Source organism: Oncorhynchus mykiss, chromosome 3 (assembly GCF_013265735.2).
Source record: "Oncorhynchus mykiss isolate Arlee chromosome 3, USDA_OmykA_1.1, whole genome shotgun sequence".
In the NCBI taxonomy this organism is placed as follows: Eukaryota; Metazoa; Chordata; class Actinopteri; order Salmoniformes; family Salmonidae; genus Oncorhynchus; species Oncorhynchus mykiss.
In genome coordinates, this window is record NC_048567.1 from 75,093,112 (window position 1) to 75,111,910 (window position 18,799).

General features: G+C 44.7%; 1 protein-coding gene across 1 annotated transcript in view; it reads left to right on the plus strand.

Moving 5' to 3' along the window:
• The first annotated feature begins 460 nt into the window (after positions 1 to 460).
• The window catches only part of LOC110520589 (coiled-coil domain-containing protein 80), a 37,226-nt gene continuing 18,887 nt past the window's right edge, over positions 461 to 18,799 (plus strand). The window contains exons 1-6 of the mRNA XM_036975211.1: positions 461 to 1,921; positions 8,844 to 9,607; positions 9,762 to 10,127; positions 10,680 to 10,836; positions 14,385 to 14,521; positions 16,837 to 16,988. Of these exons, the coding sequence (XP_036831106.1) occupies positions 1,225 to 1,921; positions 8,844 to 9,607; positions 9,762 to 10,127; positions 10,680 to 10,836; positions 14,385 to 14,521; positions 16,837 to 16,988 (2,273 nt within the window). The 5' untranslated portion in view covers positions 461 to 1,224. The remainder of the gene's footprint in view (positions 1,922 to 8,843; positions 9,608 to 9,761; positions 10,128 to 10,679; positions 10,837 to 14,384; positions 14,522 to 16,836; positions 16,989 to 18,799) is intronic.

Below are 18,799 nucleotides of genomic sequence, written 5' to 3' on the forward strand. Positions count from 1 at the left end.
CAGTTCTTAAATGACCCAAAAGTCCATTGATCTTTAATGCGCTGCTTATTTATTATTGTTGCCATTTGAACAAGTCTTGCATGGGGAAAGCCCCGGCTATTTTTGAACATTTCAAAGGGAATGGATGTGGGCAATAGAAGCCGTTCCCCATTACAGTTTATGGGAGGAACTTGACATTGAGATTAGCTATGGTCAGTTCTCTTCCCAGAGTGTTCTCTCCAGCTGGGTTGCCAGTTGTGAATAAAATCCTAACTTCAAATTGAATTAAAATGAGCAGTAAAAGTAAAATAAATGCATAAATTAGATATTGTATTTTGTGAATCATTTGGTGTTTTACAAGAGTAGTTTTATTCAGAAGGGTTTCCTAAAAGACTGAAAGACTACAACATTTCCAGATAAAGAGATTTAGGTTGCAACTGGCAACCCGCTGTGCAGGGGCTGGTGCTGTGTAGCGCTGCTGCGCCAGCGAGAAGAGTCGAAGGCAGGGCAGATGGTTTGTGTGGACATTACTCGGATAGCGCCAGAGTTTTAGGTTGGGAAATCAGGAGACTGGAGATAGAGATGCGTTTCCCATACAGAAGAGCCACTCTCTACAGGTTTTCCTCTTGAATCCGGAAAAAGCCTTTTCTGCCTAAAACTCCCAGCTTTTTAGATGGCTTATTTGGACAGTTGGACAGTCTTTTCAAATAACGGTCAGAGAATGAAGTAAAACGCATTCATTTTCGAGAGTGCTCTATCAGTTAACTTGTTAACTTGTGGATGTTAAAATGCTGTGTACACTTGGAGTGTATAACTGATATGCAAAGAAATTCCGGTAGCGCAAAGTCAGCGTCTTTTCCTAAATAGTGTGGTGATTTGGAGAGCTGAACTTGGAGGTTTGGAATAACGGTTTCTAATACCCGGAATGATTTTTAGGAATTGCTGACTCCATCCATGAGTGGCTAATTTGTTGAGTTTTCCTGTCTGCGTTTTTGTGCAGCTGTCATGTTGATAGCAGGCTGGTGAAGTAGTGTGTTGGGTTATCTGCTGTTCCACTGCGAAAACTCAAGGCATGCTTTGAAACACAACACTTTGCCTCTCTCTTGCACTCAAATTTTTACTGCGCTGTACTGTATTTTTTATTTGCTGAAAATAAATGTTCTAAATAGGCATACAGGTCCCATGTGTACTATTGGATATTTATCACTCTGTCAGATTGTTCATTGTAATTGACAACTTCCCATAATGCGGGGAGCGTTTGTTCTGGGTCTGTTCCTGCTCTGTCTGCTAGCGTGGGCAGGACACGCAGACAAACAGACCCATCTCAAACAGATGCGCATACTCAACAACGGGCGTCTGCAGCCGGGCGCAGCCGAAAGAAAGCGCATTGTCGGAGGGAGAGGGACCTCCCGCCCTGGACCCAGCTCAGCCTCGGTGCCCACCGGTCTCAGCGCTAGGCGCGGGGAGGACATGCAGGCAGACCAGGCCTCTGTTCCTCGGGCCAGGACTGGGGCTGGACAAGGCAGAAGAGGTGGAGCGCTGGCAGGGGCAGTAGGGAGAAGGGCAGCCGGGCAGCGTGTTCCTCTCCAGCCTGTCATGCTTCAGGATGAAGGCGCTCTCGGGGTGAGGACCAGACAGACCCGCATACCAAGCAGTGCAGGCTCACCTAACCTCCTGGCGAGCTTTGCAGGGAAAAACCGAATTCTGGTGATTTCTGCCCCCCATGACTCAGACGGTTACTACCGGCTAATGATGACACTGCTGAAGCCAGACGTGTACTGTGAGCTGGCGGAGCGGCATGTGCAGCAGATCGTGATATTCCACCAGGAGGGGGAGATGGGTGGGAAGGTGAGGCGGATCACCAGAGAGGGGAAGGTGATGGAGGAACCTTTGGACACAGCGCTCATCCCCCGCCTTATGACCTTCCTCAAACTGGAGAAAGGTAAATGCATGGTCCTATCTGATAACTATCCCCCACTCCTTTAGTGTTGGCAGATCTGTCACTCCTGTTCATCATGATAAGTTTGTATATGACAAATGAAAAATGTCCTTCCTTTTGCACATTACATATTCCAATAACATTATTGTTTACATATCCCAGCATTGGGATATGCATAGGATCTTGAGGAACTCTGATACTTTCAAGCTTCTTTAAAAGTGTTCAGTTTTAATATGTGATAACAATACAACAGAACGGATGAACCGGAATGGCATTTACTGTCACAGGTGCCCAAAATGAACTATATCAAAGCCAAGCCCCTACTAAGCAACATCTCTTCTGATCTGAGCCACTTGGTCATATCTCAATCACAGGAGGTTGGTGGCACCTTAATTGGGGAGGGCGGGCTCATAGTAATGGATGGAGCGGGAATAGGTTGAATGGTATCAAATACATCAAACAGTTGGTTTCCATTAGAGGTCGACCGATTAATCGGAATGGCCGATTAATTAGGGCCGATTTCAAGTTTTCATAACAATCGGTAATCTGTTTTGTTTTTTTACACTTTTATTTAACCTTTATTTAACTAGGCAAGTCAGTTAAGAACACATTCTTATTTTCAATGACGCCCTAAGAACAGTGGGTTAACTGCCTTGTTCAGGGGCAGAATGACAGATTTTTACCTTGTCAGCTCGGGGATTTGTTTTTGCAACCTTCCTGTTACTGGCACAACGCTCTAACCACCTGACTTACATTGCACTTCACGAGGAGCCGGGGTAGCAGGCTGACTACCTGTGATGAGAGGGCAGCAAGAAACCAAGGTAAGCTGCTAGCTAGCATTAAACTTATCTTATAATAAACAATCAATCTTAACATAATCACTAGTTAACTATACGTGGTTGATGATATTACTAGTTTATCTAGCGTGTCCTGCGTTGCATATAATCGATGCGGTGCCAGTTAATTTCTCATCGAATCACAGCCTACTTCGACAAACGGGTGACGATTTAACAAGCGCATTTGCTGTCAGTGCTGTCACTGTCAGTGCACCAATGTACCTAACCATAAACATCCATGCCTTTCTTTAAAATCAACACACAAGTATATATTTTTAAACCTGCATATTTAGTTAATATTGCCTGTTAACATGAATATCTTTTGAAATTAACAAGGGAAATTGTGTCACTTCTCTTGCGTTCTGTGCAAGCAGAGTCAGGGTATATTTAGCAGTTTGAGCCGCGTGGCTCATTGAGAACTCCTATTCCTAACTAAGACTGTAACTAATTTTGCAGAATTGTATATAATTATGACATAACATTGAAGGTTGTGCAATGTAACAGCAATATTTAGACATAGGGATGCCACCCGTAAGATAACATACTGAACGGTTCCATATTTCACTGAAATAATAAAAAAAAATAATCTTTTTTCGAAATGATATTTTCCGGATATCACCATAATAATGACCAAAGGCTCGTATTTCTGTGTGTTATTACGTTATACATTTTTATTTTATTTTTTTATTTCACCTTTACTTAACCAGGTAGGCTAGTTGAGAACAAGTTCTCATTTGCAACTGCGACCTGGCCAAGATGAAGCATAGCGATTCTACACATACAACAACACAGAGTTACACATGGAATAAACAAAACATAGTCAATAATACAGTAGAACAAAAGAAAACAAAAAAGTATATATACAGTGAGTGCAAATGAGGAAAGATAAGGGAGTTAAGGCAATAAATAGGCCATGGTGGCAAATTAATTACAATATAGCAATTAAACACTGGAATGGTAGATGTGCAAGTAGAGATACTGGGGTGCAAAGGAGCAAGATAAATAAATAAATAAATACAGTATGGGGATGAGGTAGGTGGATAGATGGGCTGTTTACAAATGGGCTATGTACAGGTGCAGTGATATGTGAGTTGCTCTGGCACTTAAAAAGCTAGTGAGGGAGATATGAGTCTCCAGCTTCAGAGATTTTTGCAGTTCGTTCCAGGCATTGACAGCAGAGAACTGGAAGGAAAGACGATCTAAGGAGGAATTGGCTTTGGGGGTGACCAGTGAGATGTACCTGCTGGAGCGCGTGCTACGGGTGGGTGCTGCAATGGTGACCAGTAAGCTGAGAAAAGGCGGGGCTTTACCTAGCAGGGACTTGTAGATAACCTGTAGCCAGTGAACACTGAACTCTGTCTGAGAAGTAGTTGGTAAACCAGGCAAGGCAATCATTTGAGAAACCAAGGCAGCCGAGTCTGCCAATAAGAATGTGGTGATTGACAGAGTCGAAAGCCTTGGCCAGGTCAATGAATACATCTGCACAGTAATGTCTCTTATCGATGGCGGTTATGATGTTGTTTAGGACCTTGAGCGTGGCTGAGGTGCACCCATGACCAGCTCTGAAATCAGATTGAATAGTGGAGAAGATACGGTGGGATTCGAAATGGTTGGTAATCTGTTTGTTAACTTGGCTTTCGAAGACCTTGGAAAGACAGGGTAGGATAGATATAGGTCTGTAGCAGTTTGGGTCTAGAGGGGGATGACCGCGGCAGCTTTCCAATCTTTGCGAATCTCAGACGATACGAAAGAGAAGTTGAACAGGCTAGTAATAGGGGTTGCAACCATTTCGGCAGATCATTTTAGAAAGAGAGGGTCCAGATTTTGCAACTCTTTCAGAACATCAGCTATCTGGATTTGGGTGAAGGAGAAATGGTGGGAGCTTTGGCGGATTGCTGTGAAGGGTGCCGGGCAGTTGACCGGGGTAGGGGTAGCCAGGTGGAAAGCATGGCCAGCCGTAGAGAAATGCTTATTGAAATTCTCAATTATAGTGGATATATCGGTCGTGACAGTGTTTCCTAGCCTCAGAGCAGTGGGAAGCTGGGAGGAGGCGCTCTTATTCTCCATGGACTTTATAGTGTTCCAGAACTTTTATGAGTTAGTACTACAGGATCAAAATTTCTGTTTGAAAAAGCTAGCCTTAGCTTTCCTAACTGCCTGTGTATATTTGTTCCTAACTTCCCTGAAAAGTTGCATATCACGAGGGCTATTCGATGCTAATGCAGAACGCCACAGGATGTTTTTGTGCTGGTCAAGGGCAGACAGGTCTGGAGTGAACCAAGGACTATATCTATTCCTAGTTCTACATTTTTTGAATGGGGCATGCTTATTTAAGATGGTGAGGAAGGCACTTTTAAAGAATAGCCAGGCATCATCTACTGAAAGGATGAGGTCAATGTCATTCCAGGATATCCCGGCCAGGTCGATTAGAAAGGCTTACTTGCAGAAGTTTTTTAGGGTGTGTTCGACAGTGATGAGGGGTGGTCGTTTGGTCGCAGACCCATTACGGATGCAGGCAATGAGGCAGTGATCGCTGAGATCTTGATTGAAAACAGCAGAGGTGTATTTGGAGGGCGAGTTAGTTAGGATGACATCTATGAGGGTGCCCATGCTTACGGATTTGGAGTTGTACCTGGTAGATTCATTGATAATTTGTGTGAGATTGAGGGCATCAAGCTTGGATTGTAGAATGGCCGGGGTGTTAAGCATGTCCCAGTTTAGGTCACCTAGTAGCACAAGCTCAGAAGATAGATGGGGGGATATCAATTCACATATGGTATCGAGGGCACAGCTGGGGGCAGAGGGAGGTCTATAGCAAGCGCAACAGTGAGAGACTTGTTTCTGGAAAGTTGGATTTTTAAAAGTAGAAGCTCAAATTGTTTGGGTACAGACTTGGATAGTAATACAGAACTCTGTAGGCTATCTCTGCAGTAGATTGCAACACCGCCCCCTTTGGCAGTTGTAGCTTGGAGGAAAATGTTACAGTTAGCAATGGAGATTTCAGGGTTTTTGGTGGTTTTCCTAAGCCACAATTCAGACACGGCTAAGACATCTGGGTTGGCAGAGTGTGCTAAAGCAGTGAGTAAAACACACTTAGGGAGTAGGCTTCTAATGTTAACATGCATGAAACCAAGGCTTTTACGGTTACAGAAGTCAACAAATGAGAGCACCTGGGGAGTAGGAGTGGAGCTAGGCACTGCAGGACCTGGATTAACCTCTACATCACCAGAAGAACAGAGGAGAAGTAGGATAAGGGTACGGCTAAATGCTATAGGAACTGGCCATCTAGCACGTTCGGAACAGAGAGTAAAAGGAGCAGGTTTCTGGGCACGATAGTATTGTTTCAAGGCATAGTGTACAGACAAAGGTAAGGTAGGATGTGAGTACATTGGAGGTAACCCTAGGCATTGAGTAATGATGAGAGAGATATAGTCTCTAGAGACGTTTAAAGCAGGTGATGTCATCGCATATGTAGGAGGTGGAACAACATGGTTGGTTAAGGCATATTGAGCAGGGCTAGAGGCTCTACAGTGAAATAAGACAGTAAACACTTACCAGGACAGTAATGGATGAGGCATATTGATATTAGAGAGAGGCATGCGTAGCCAAGTGAACATATGGGTCCAGTGAGTGGTTGGGCAGACTGGGGACACGGCGATTCAGACAGTTAGCAGGCCGATGCTAACACGCTAACAGTTAGAAGACCGGGCAGGCAAGCTAGCAGTTAGCAGAACGGGGCAGGCAAGCTAGCAGTTAGCAGAATGGGGCAGGCAAGCTAGCAGTTAGCAGAACGGGGCAGGCAAGCTAGCAGTTAGCAGAACGGGGCAGGCAAGCTAGCAGTTAGCAGAACGGGGCAGGCAAGCTAGCAGTTAGCAGAACGGGGCAGGCAAGCTAGCAGTTAGCAGAACGGGGCAGGCAAGCTAGCAGTTAGCAGAATGGGGAAGGCAAACTAGCAGTTAACAGCCAGGGTCTAGCAAGTTAACCTGTGGGGGACGTCGCGATGGGGGTAAGTCTGTTTTTGCCTCTTCGTGCGGTGACGTCAATACACCAGTCGTGGAATTAGTTGGGATCCAAGTAGCTCTAGGTAGCTAGCAGGCCTAGCAGCGGACATCGCGCCTGAGGGGAATGTTGGAATCCTCGGGCAGATTATGTCGGTATTCCAGTCGTAGAGGATAGGTGGGGTACCGTGCCCCGTATCGGCAGTAGAAGGGGTCCGGGTATTGTAGCCCAGGAGTAAGCCGGGAGATGGGTCTAGCATGGGCTAGCCACAGGCTAGTTGGTGCTAGCTCCGGGACAGAAACATTAGCCAGGAGTAGTCAACCCAGGTTGCGGTTAGCTAGCTGTGAGTATCCAGATGAAAAGGTTCAGAGTTTATGGTAGGAATTCGTGGATATGTAGAGAAAAATAGGTCCGGTATGTTTCTGGTTTGAAATGCGTTGTACGAACTGGCGAGAGCTTTCCGAGCTAAAGGTTAGATGATGACCACTAGCAGTGGTTAGCTGACTGATAGCTGGTAGCTAGCTAGCTTCAGTTGAGGTATTCCAGTTCGGAGGTAAATGGAAATGCTTTAGGAAAAAAACAGATCCACACCACATTGGGTGAGGCGGGTTGCAGGAGAGTATTTTGAAGTTGAGGTTTAAGAAAAATATTAAAAAGAACGCAAAGAAAAATATATATACACATGGGACGAGACAAGACAAAGACAAATACGTCTTGGATTTGTTGTTCGATAATTAAGTCTATGATTTGATATTTGATAGAGCAGTCTGACTGAGTGATGGTAGGCAGCAGCAGGCTCGTAAGCATTCATTCAAACAGCACTTTCGTGTTAAACAGCACTTTCGTGCTCTGTTTATGACTTCAAGCCTATCAACTCCCCAGATTAGGCTGGAGTAACCGATGTGAAATGGCTAGCTAGTTAACGAGGTGCACGCTAATACCATTTCAAACGTCACTCGCTCTGAGACTTGGAGTAGTTGTTCCCCTTGATTTGATCCTCCCGCAGATTTTGTGGAGCGATGGGTAACGATGCTTCGAGGTAGGAGGTAGGAGCGAGGAGAGGGACGGAAGCTATACTGTTACACTGGCAATACTAAAGTGCCTATAAGAACATCCAATAGTCAAAGGTATATGAAATACAAATTGTATAGAGAGAAATCGTATCGAGAGAAATAGTCCTATAATTCCTAGAATAACTACAACCTAAAACTTCTTACCTGGGAATATTGAAGACTCACGTTAAAAGGAACCACCAGCTTTCATATGTTCTCATGTTCTGAGCAAGGAACTTAAACGTTAGCTTTTTTACATGGCACATATTGCACTTTTAATTTATTTTCCAACACTTTGTTTTTGCATTATTTAAACCAAATTGAACATGTTTCATTATTTATTTGAGGCTAAATTGATATTATTTATGTATTATTTTAAATGTTAAAATAAGTGTTAATTCAGTATTGTTGTAATTGTCACTATTACAAATAAATAAATAAAAAAATTGTCCGATTAATCGGTATCAGCTTTTTTTGGTCCTCCAATAATCAGTATCGGTATCGGCGTTGAAAAATCTAAATCATAATTGGTCAACCTTTAGTTTCCATGTGCTTGATTCCATTTACTCCGTTCCAGCCATTATTATGAGCCGTCCTCCCTACAGCAGCCTCCTGTGATCTCAATAACCCAGCACCAATAACCCAGCACCCAGCATCAATACCCCAGCAGTTTTTAACAAAACAAACCAACTTAGTGACACAACGCCAACAACCCAGCAATGAACCATCACCATACTGGTCACACCTGTCCTAGTCCATTCAAACCTGTCAGCTGTTTGATGTGGGGGTTACAGGGGCGTGTGGTGTTGGCTATTTGCATGTTTTGCTGCATATGATATGCTGAAAAGCAGTGAATGTAAAAATTTAATTGTGAGGGAAAAAACATAAATCTGAGTCTTTCCAGGTAAGTTTGGGATGCTTACAGCGTGCTTGGTGAGATTGTCTCCTTTCTGCATGTTGATTGTGGCCAAAGTGATGAAATCCAGACTATTTTATTAAGTAAATGTATTCTCTTATCTGTCACCCTGTCCTGTCCAGGTAAGTTTGGAATGGTACTCCTGAGGAAAACCCTCCAGGTGGAGGAGAGGTATCCCTATCCAGTCAGGCTGGAGGCTATGTACGAGGTCATCGACAAGGCACCAATGAGGAAGTTTGAGAAGATCCGACAGAAAGGATTCGTCCAGAAGTGTAAAGGGGCGGGAGTAGAGGGCCAGGTGGAGGAGGGGGGCGGAGACTCAGGGACGGTAGTGGAAACAGGTGGACAGGTAGACCCGCCCCCAGAGAGGAAGCATGTGAGGAAACCAATGAGGAGACCCACGACAACCACCACTGTTGCCACAATGACAACGAGGCCAACGACAACTACCACAGCGGCAACTACCACAACTATGCGACCCACAAGGACCACGACAAAAGCCACCACGACAAAAGCCACCACGACAAAAGCCACCACGACAACCACACCAAAACCCACAACAACCACAACTAAACAGACTACAACGACCACAACTAAACAGACTACCACACGACAGACCACCACTGCTACTACCACCACAACCCAGAGACCCACAAAAGCCCAGACCACCCCTGACTGGCTGCCTGTCCCTAGGACCACGGCTGAGCCATATTACTATAACGGCAGAGACAGGGACAGGGACAGGTACGCAGCCACGACCACCCCGTCTGGGGACAACCGAACAGACAAGGAGGGAAAGGAACACAATGGCCGTCAGCAGCCAGAAGTGGTGCCCACCCAGCACAAACCTGCCAAGGGCAAACCTACCAAGAGGAAGAATGAGATGGTATGCAGTGGACTTATTACATTTCACTTATTACATTGCTGTTGAGAATGTTGGATCAGCCTTGATTTTGGTGATCAATTAAATATTCCTCTCCTCTCCTCTCCTCTCCTCTCCTCTCCTCTCCTCTCCTCTCCTCTCCTCTCCTCTCATACAGGTGTTAAATAATGAGTATGAGGAGAAGTATGAATCTGGCCGGCCCACCGTCGGCGACCCAGAGACACAGACAGAGGTCAACACAAAGGTCAGCCCAGCCAAGAGGGGCAAGGGAAAACACGACAATACTGAGAAGAAGAAGAAAAAGAAGAAGGGCAAACCAGACAAGGCCGCCAAGAGGGACAAGGCCGAGAGGAGAGGAGCGAAGGCAGGGAAGGAGGGCAAAAACAACGGAAAGAAGAACGGAAAGAAGGTGTCGAAGAATCCTGAGAAAGAGGAGTACTACAAACCCACCAAGAAGCCTCCGCCTTCTAGGGGATCCCTGGTTTCCTTCCTGGACTACTTTGAGAACAGGAGACGACTCGTGGTAAGTGGCTTCCTTCCTGGACTGCTTTGAGAACAAGCGATGACTCGTGGTAAGAAAAGTGTTTCCCCTTGTTTCTGGGTGTGGCGTCAGGATCCCCAGAGAAACCGTCAGGACTACAAACGCACCACTGAAACAAATAGAAGACTTTAGAGAACTAATGAAGCAATATATGGGATATTGTAACTAATAACAAAAATACATTTGATTTAAATATAATTTGTTCCACTTCCCAAGAACATATCAAAGCCACAATACAATAGCAGCAATAGCACACTGCCAGAAACGTCATAGCACTGACATAAGTGCTGTAGTAAACTGCCTCTCACTGACTTAACAGCTTTAGAGTACTAGCAGACTGTATAGTTGTGTTGTTATAGATTGGAGTATAGCCTTTCAAGAATTTGATGATAGGTGTGCAGCCAAGGGCAGGGTGGGAAATACAGTCCTCATCCTCTCCCTCCCCACTGTCTAATGTAAACATAATCTCAACAGCGGTGTGTGTGTGTGTAACCCGGTCTAACCCAGTCTTTCTTTCTCTGTGTGTGTCTCCAGATCATAACAGCCCCCAGTGAGGAGAGCACTATGTACCTGCAACAGAGGGATGAGTACCTGGAGACGGTGTGTGAGATGGCCATCAGGAAAGTCTCCATCATCACCATCTTTGGCACACTCACCAACTCCACCATGAAGATAGACCACTACCAGCTGGGTAAGTACCTTAAACCATCATACCACTACAGACAGGGTCGGCACCACCATCTTAATGTGGTGTAAAATGGTTCGGTGAATGGAGGTGAATGGGGCACTATAAACATTGAATGGTAAACAGTATACAGAGAGGATGTAAGATATGGAAGGGTTTCACAAAGACAGGGTCCGGTTCAGGAGGAGAAGACAGGGTCCGGTTCAGGAGGAGAAGACAGTGTCCGGGTCAGGAGAAGAAGACAGGGTCCGTGTCAGGAGGAGAAGACAGGGTCTGGGTCAGGAGGAGAAGACAGGGTCCGGTTCAGAAGGAGAAGACAGGGTCCGGTTCAGGAGGAGAAGACAGTGTCCGGGTCAGGAGAAGAAGACAGGGTCCGTGTCAGGAGGAGAAGACAGGGTCTGGGTCAGGAGGAGAAGACAGGGTCCGGTTCAGGAGGAGAAGACAGGGTCCGGTTCAGGAGGAGAAGACAGGGTCCGGTTCAGGAGGAGAAGACAGGGTCCGGTTCAGGAGGAGAAGACAGGGTCCGGTTCAGGAGGAGAAGACAGGGTCCGGTTCAGGAGGAGAAGACAGGGTCCGGGTCAGGAGGAGATGACAGAGTCCAGTTCAGGAGGAGAAGAGAGGGTCTGGGTCAGGAGGAGAAGACAGGGTCTGGGTCAGGAGGAGAAGACAGGTTCTGTGTCAGGAGGAGAAGACCGGGTCTGTGTCAGGAGGAGAAGACAGTGTCTGAAGAAAAAACGAATTTACTTGAAGAACAGTGCAGATGCAATGTTTGATAACTGAATGACAACACAAACAGCACAAACTATCATTATGTTACCAAACTCTTCATCTGCACTGTTCTTCAAGTAAATGTATTTGTAAAATATTCAGCCCTACTGTAATTCATGTCTTAAATATCCTCTCCACTTGTACACATTTCCTCTAGTGCTTCAAGTCCCCTAACTTACATGCCGAGTTCCAGATGGAAACTGAATAAGGACCTTGTGACTGTTGTATCCTTATTTCACCCCTTCTGTCTTAAACTGAAGGATTCCAGGTGTTTTTACAGTGTCTGCAGCACAGAGGCTCAAACGATGACACTGAACATACTGGTTATGATGACAATGTGACAGTGGCAAATACCTCTGGCTCCCAGAGATGAAACGTAATGGCGTTTACTCTCTCATACCAGATGTGTGCTCAGTTGATTGGCCTCTGTATGTCACTGTAGACTATAATAGGCAGTTACAGGAAACTAACTGTGGGATCATTGACAGGAAATGAGCAAAACACACATTCAGGTTGGAACCCATGTCTCATTGGGCTGAAAATGAAAGTGGAAAGAAGCAGATCTGGATTCATCTTTAAGTAAGCCTGGTGATAGGACAGAGCAAGTGAACGTGATAGGGTACTGAGAGGAAAGACAGGCTTAAGCAGTGAGAACTTATCTAAGCTTTCTGGGGTAATCCTTCAGAGTCTATTGAAGCACCCATTGGTCAATCTAAGAAACATAAGAAAAAAATCCCCATCAAAATCTGTCAGTTTAAGCTAGAGATACATAGTTGAAGTGTACCTTATGATGAAAATTACAGGCCTCTCTCATCTTTTTAAGTGGGAGAACTTGCACAATTGGTGGCTGACTAAGTACTTTTTTTTGCCCCACTGTATCTGTTTATGCATGCACCTCATTCCCAACAATAAGGGGTTAAAATATGTGTTCAAAAAACACATGCTGACCGTATTACCTCCGAAGATAATTATCTTCGGGTTACAGTCACAGCCGTGTATATTCCCCCTCAAGCCGATACCACAACGGCCCTCAAGGATCTACACCGGACTTTTTGCAAATTGGACACCACATATCCTGAGGCGACATTTATTGTAGCTGGGGATTTTATTAAAACAAATTTGAGGAAAACGCTAACGAAGTTCTATCAATATATTGACTATAGTACTCGCGCTGGGAAAACACTCAACCACTGATATTCTCTCTTGCGGGAAGCCGACAAGGCCCTCCCCCGCCCTCCCTTCGGCAAATCAGATCACGATTCCATTTTTCATTTTTCATTATTCAGCGCTGGTCTGACCAATCAGAATCCATGCTTAAATATTGTTTTGATCACGTGAACTGAGATATGTTCTGGGTAGCCTCGGAGAATAACATTGATGTATACACGAACACGGTGACTGAGTTCATTAGAAAGTGTATAAGGGATGTTGTTCCCACTGTGACTATTTAAACTTACCCAAACCAGATAGGACTCAACACTGCTTTTCCTTAGAAACCATATACCTACAGATATACTGTATGTAATCCAAGTGAAGATGAAAATGTTTTCTGTAGAAAGGGTTTGATTTTGGGTTGAAAAAATCTTCATCTTCATATTGGTTATATATCGGTGTAAAACCTTTGTTGATACGGTACTAACATCATGCATTTCAGACGTTTTGGATCCCTAATTAACATATCGTGTCAAAATCATCCTAAGTGTGGAGAATGATCGGTTTCCAGTCAAAACATGCAGTAACTTAACATATAGTCTCTACTGAAGACAGCTGTGGTCTTCTATCATCACCTGATATTAAAGACAGCTGTGGTCTTCTATCATCACCTGATATTAAAGACAGCTGTGGTCTTCTATCATCACCTGATATTAAAGACAGCTGTGGTCTTCTATCATCACCTCATAACAAAGACAGCTGTGGTCTTCTATCATCACCTCATATTGAAGACAGCTGTGGTCTTCTATCATCACCTCATATTGAAGACAGCTGTGGTCTTCTATCATCACCTGATATTAAAGACAGCTGTGGTCTTCTGGGTGTTCTGGATTCAAGTCGAAAACAGAGGAAGACCTGGTACATGGTTTTCAAGAATGAGGAGGAAAGAAATTGTGAATACATTTTTTTGAGAAGGAATATCCATGTTAAAACAGAGTGAGAAATTCCTTAGATTTGAAGGAAATAAAAATAAGATAAACAATCTAGGTGGGCTTCTCCCGCTTCAGCCATCTTCCTTTAACTCTTTTTGAGAGAGGGAAGTGCCAGTGTTTTGTATTAGAGAGGGTGTCAGTGTGAATGAGTGAGTGAGTGAGTGAGTGACTGAGGTGTGTGGGCGTGTGTGTCTCTTCTCCGTAGAGGAAGCAGTAAACCTAGAGTAAACACACGATTGCCCTCGTTTTGGATGGTAAATCTCTGCCCTTGAGATTATTTGACCTCAGAGACGCTCATCAAAAAACAACTCTTAGTCCCTTCCACTTGTCTCCTCCTTACTACTCTGATGTTTGCAGAGCTGAAGAGACAGGCATAGGTGGAGTACTAATAATCTATGCCGAACATGCTGTGGACTGATATGGACCTATGTTTACTATTGAGGCTGCACACGCCTTCTGGTCGGTCAATTGTCAACCAATCCGGTCCTCTGATTGGAAGGGGGTTGTCCAATTCGTGTTAAATGCTGACTCTTTCTTAATTTTCTCTCTCTCTATCTCTCTCTCTCTCTCTCTCTCTGTTTCTATCTCACTCTGTCTCTGTCTCTGTCTCTGTCTCTGTCTCTCTCATTCCTCTCCTCTCAGAGAATGATAAGCCTATGAAGGGTCTTCGTCAGGAGGATCTGGTGAACCAGGATGTGATTACAGAGCTGAGGAAGGAGTTCAGTATGACCGTCAACCACTTCTACATGGTCGTCACTGACACTGACATGAGATTCAAGGTGGGGTTACCAATACAATTATGAATTATAACAATCATTTCATAGGAGTTCTATGGGGTTAACTCTCTGTCTATCAGTATCTCTTTCATTCTCTCTTGGTATCTCTTGCTCTCTCTGTATCTCTCTCTCTATATCTCTCTGTCTCTCTGTATCTCTCTCTTTCTGTCTGTATCTCTCTCTCTCTCTGTATCTCTCTCTCTCTGTATCTCTCTCTTTCTGTCTGTATCTCTCTCTCTCTGTATCTCTATATCTCTCTCTCTCTGTATCTCTCTCTTTCTGTCTGTATCTCTCTCTGTGTATCTCTCTGTCTGTATCTCTCTCTCTGTATCTCTCTCCTTCTGTCTGTATCTCTCTCTCATTCTCTATCAGTCTCTCTCTCTCGCTCACTCTCTATCTCACTCTCTGTGTATTTCTCTTTATCTCTCTGTGTATCTCTCCCTCTGTATCTCTCCCTCTCTCTCTCTGTATCTCCGTATCGCTCTCTTTCTCTGTATCTCTCTCTCTCTGTATATCATCTGTACCTCTTTCGCATTCTCCGTATCCCTCTCTCTCTCTGTATCGTTCTCTCTCTCTGTTTATCTCTTTCTCTGTATCTCTCTTTCTCTGTATCTTTCTCTCTCTCTGTATATCTCTCTTTCTCTATCACTCTCTTTCTCTGTTTCTCTCTGTATCTCTCTTTCTCTGTTTCTCTGCATCTCTCTCTCTCTGTATCTCTCTCTTTCTCTGTTTCTCTGCATCTCTCTCTCTCTCTGTATCTCTTTCTCTCTCTGTATCTCTCTCTTTCCTAATAGATATGCTTAATTTAGCTCATCTGGTCCACCTGATTGTCGGTACTTTTGAGACCATTCCATTTAGACCTAAAGCCTGTACTCAACCCAATCGTCTTGCCAAGTGAACTAAATGAAGCACACACACCCAACCTCTCTGTTGAGCCCATTAGACCAATACTCATGTTGGTTGACCAGCCTTCACCATACTGTAAACATCCTGCAGTGATCAAACACGGGTTCAATTCACACAACGGGACCTTCTCATAACAGCAGTGTGTAAATCGGCAGGTTGTTTTTAGACATATTAAACAAAGACTCCAGTGTTTAACCAACCCTCTACTGCTGTCAGTACAGACAGGACAGTCTATTACAGACAGGACAGTCTATTACAGACAGGACGGTCTATTACAGACAGGACGGTCTATTACAGACAGGACAGTCTATTACAGACAGGACAGTATATTACAGACAGGACAGTCTATTACAGACAGGACGGTCTATTACAGACAGGACGGTCTATTACAGACAGGACAGTCTATTACAGACAGGACAGTCTATTACAGACAGTACACTCTATTACAGACAGGACAGTCTATTACAGACAGTACACTCTATTACAGACAGGACAGTCTATTACAGACAGGACAGTCTATTACAGACAGTACACTCTATTACAGACAGGACAGTCTATTACAGACAGGACAGTCTATTACAGACAGTACAGTCTATTACAGACAGTACACTCTATTACAGACAGGACGTTCTATTACAGACAGGATGGTCTATTACAGACAGGACAGTCTATTACAGACAGGACAGTCTATTACAGGGTGTGGGTATGAGAGAAATGGGGGTGTGTGCCCTATAAAATATCATATTTTATGCTGGGATCCCTGCTGTTCCTAAAAAATAAGCTGCATGGTGGAATTTATCACGTTCTGAACTATTGTGTTGAACCCTGTGGCTCGCTGTGTTGAACCCCATGGCCCGCTGTGTTGAACCCCATGGCCCGCTGTGTTGAACCCCATGGCCCGCTGTGTTGAACCCCATGGCCCGCTGTGTTGAACCCCATGGCCCACTGTGTTGAACCCCATGGCCCACTGTGTTGAACCCCATGGCCCACTGTGTTGAACCCCATGGCCCTCTGTGTTGAACCCCATGGCCCACTGTGTTGAACCCCATGGCCCACTGTGTTGAACCCCATGGCCCGCTGTGTTGAACCCCATGGCCCGCTCTGTTGAACCCCATGGCCCACTGTGTTGAACCCCATGGCCCGCTCTGTTGAACCCCATGGCCCGCTGCTCTGGTTGTGCTTCTCAGAAACATGCAGAGAATGCCTGTGAAGTCACAGCAAATTGGAACACATTGCTCAGTCTCTTGGAATACAGGATACAGGGTTTTCAAGGTTTTTCTAGGAATATTGGAATCATTATAGCATTTCTTACATTTCTCTCCTGACCACTAGAATAATATGTACACTCAAATCCTTCATTGGTTGGTTACCTTTTTGGTCCACTGACTTAATGATGTGTGTCCCTCCAACAGCAATCCTATGAGGTTCCCATTGCCATGAAGGCTGTGTTCGATTACATTGACACCTTCACCTCTCGCATCAGAGAGATGGAACAGCAGAAGAGAGATGGAGTGGCCTGCAAGAAGGAGGACAAACCAAGATCACTTGAGAACTTCCTCTCCAGGTAGTGTGTGTGCGCGCGTGTGTGTGTGTGTGTGTGTGTGTGTGTGTGTGTGTGTGTGTGTGTGTGTCACGCCTATGGTCATGGCTGGAATCTGAAATTTTGCTCCATATGAAACATACATTTTGCTCCATAGCCGGTGCGAATATTGCCTCATTCTGCCAGGTAAGGATCTGGCTGAGGATTGGTCAGAATTGACAGGTGGCCATGTCAACATTAATATTAACACTAACCACCCATATGTTAAAAAAAATGCATGTGCACATAACTGTAAGTCTCTTTGGATAAATGTGTCTGCTAAATTAATATTTTATTTCCAGTATTGTAGGATACACTAACACCTTGGTCTTGGATCAATTGACTATGGTACCGTTTATACACAACATGACCAACAGTATGTGGACACCTGCTTGGCGAACATCTCATTCCAAAATCATGGGCATTCATATGAAGTTGGTCCCACCTTTGCTGCTATAACAGCCTCCACTCTTCTGGGAAGGCTTTCCACTAGATGTTGGAACATTGCTGCAGGGACTTGCTTCCATTCAGCCACAAGAGCATTAGTGAGGTCGGGCACAGATTTTGGGCGATTAGGCTTTCCAATTTTTCCCAAAGATGTTCGATGGGGTTGAGGTCAGGGCTCTATGCAGGCCACTTCTTCCACACCGATCTCGAAAAAATAACATTTCTGTATGGTTCTCAATTATTGCACGGGGGCATTGTAATGCTGAAACCGAAAAGGGCCGTCCCCAAACTGTTGCCACAAAGTTGGAAGCACAGAATCGTCTAGAATGTTCTTGTATGCTGTAGCGTTAAGATTTCCCTTCACTGGAACTAAGAAGCCTAGCCCAAACTATGAAAAACAGCCCCATGCCATTATTCCTCATAAACCAAACTTTACAGTTAGCACTTTCAGGCAGGTAGCATTCTCCTGGCGTCTGCTAAACCCAGATTGGTCTATCAGACTGCCAGATGGTGAGGCGTGATTCATCACTCTGGATAAGGTGTTTCCATTGCAGAGGCCAGTGGCGGCGAGCTTTACACAACTCCAGCCGACACTTGGCATTGCGCATGGTGATCTAAGGCTTGTGGGCTGCTCGGCCATGGAAACCTTTTTTCATTAAGCTCCCAACAAACAGTTCTTATGCTGACGTTGCTTCCAGAGGCAGTTTGGATCTCGGTATTCAGTGTTTTAACCTTAGGACAGCGCTACGGACTTCAGCATTCGTTGGTCCGGTTCTGTCAACTTGTGTGGCCTACCACTTTACGGCTGACTCTTTGTAGCTCCTAGACATTTCCACTTTAAAATAACGGAACATACAGTTGACCGGGGCAGCCCTAGCAGGGCAGGAATTTGACAAACTGATTTGTGGTAAATTTGGCACCCTATGACCGTGCCAGGTTGAAAGTCACTGAGCTCTTTAGTAAGGTAATTCTACTGCCAATGTTTGTCTATGGAGATTGCATAGATGTGTGATCGATTTTATACACCTGTCACAAACAGGTGTGGCTGGAGTAGCCGAATCCACTAATTTGAAAGGGGTCCACACACTTTTAAATATGTACAGTACCAGTCAAATGTTTGGACACACCTATAACACCCTACATTGTCACAACACAACTGATTGGCTCACACACTGTTAAGAAGGAAAGAAATTCCACAAATTAACTTTAACAAGGCACACCTGTTCATTGAAATGTCTTCCAGGTGGCTACCTCATGAAGCTGGTTGAGAGAATGCCAAGGGTATGCAAAGCTGTTATCAAGACAAAAGGGTGGCTACTTTGAAGAATTTCAAATCTCATATATATTTT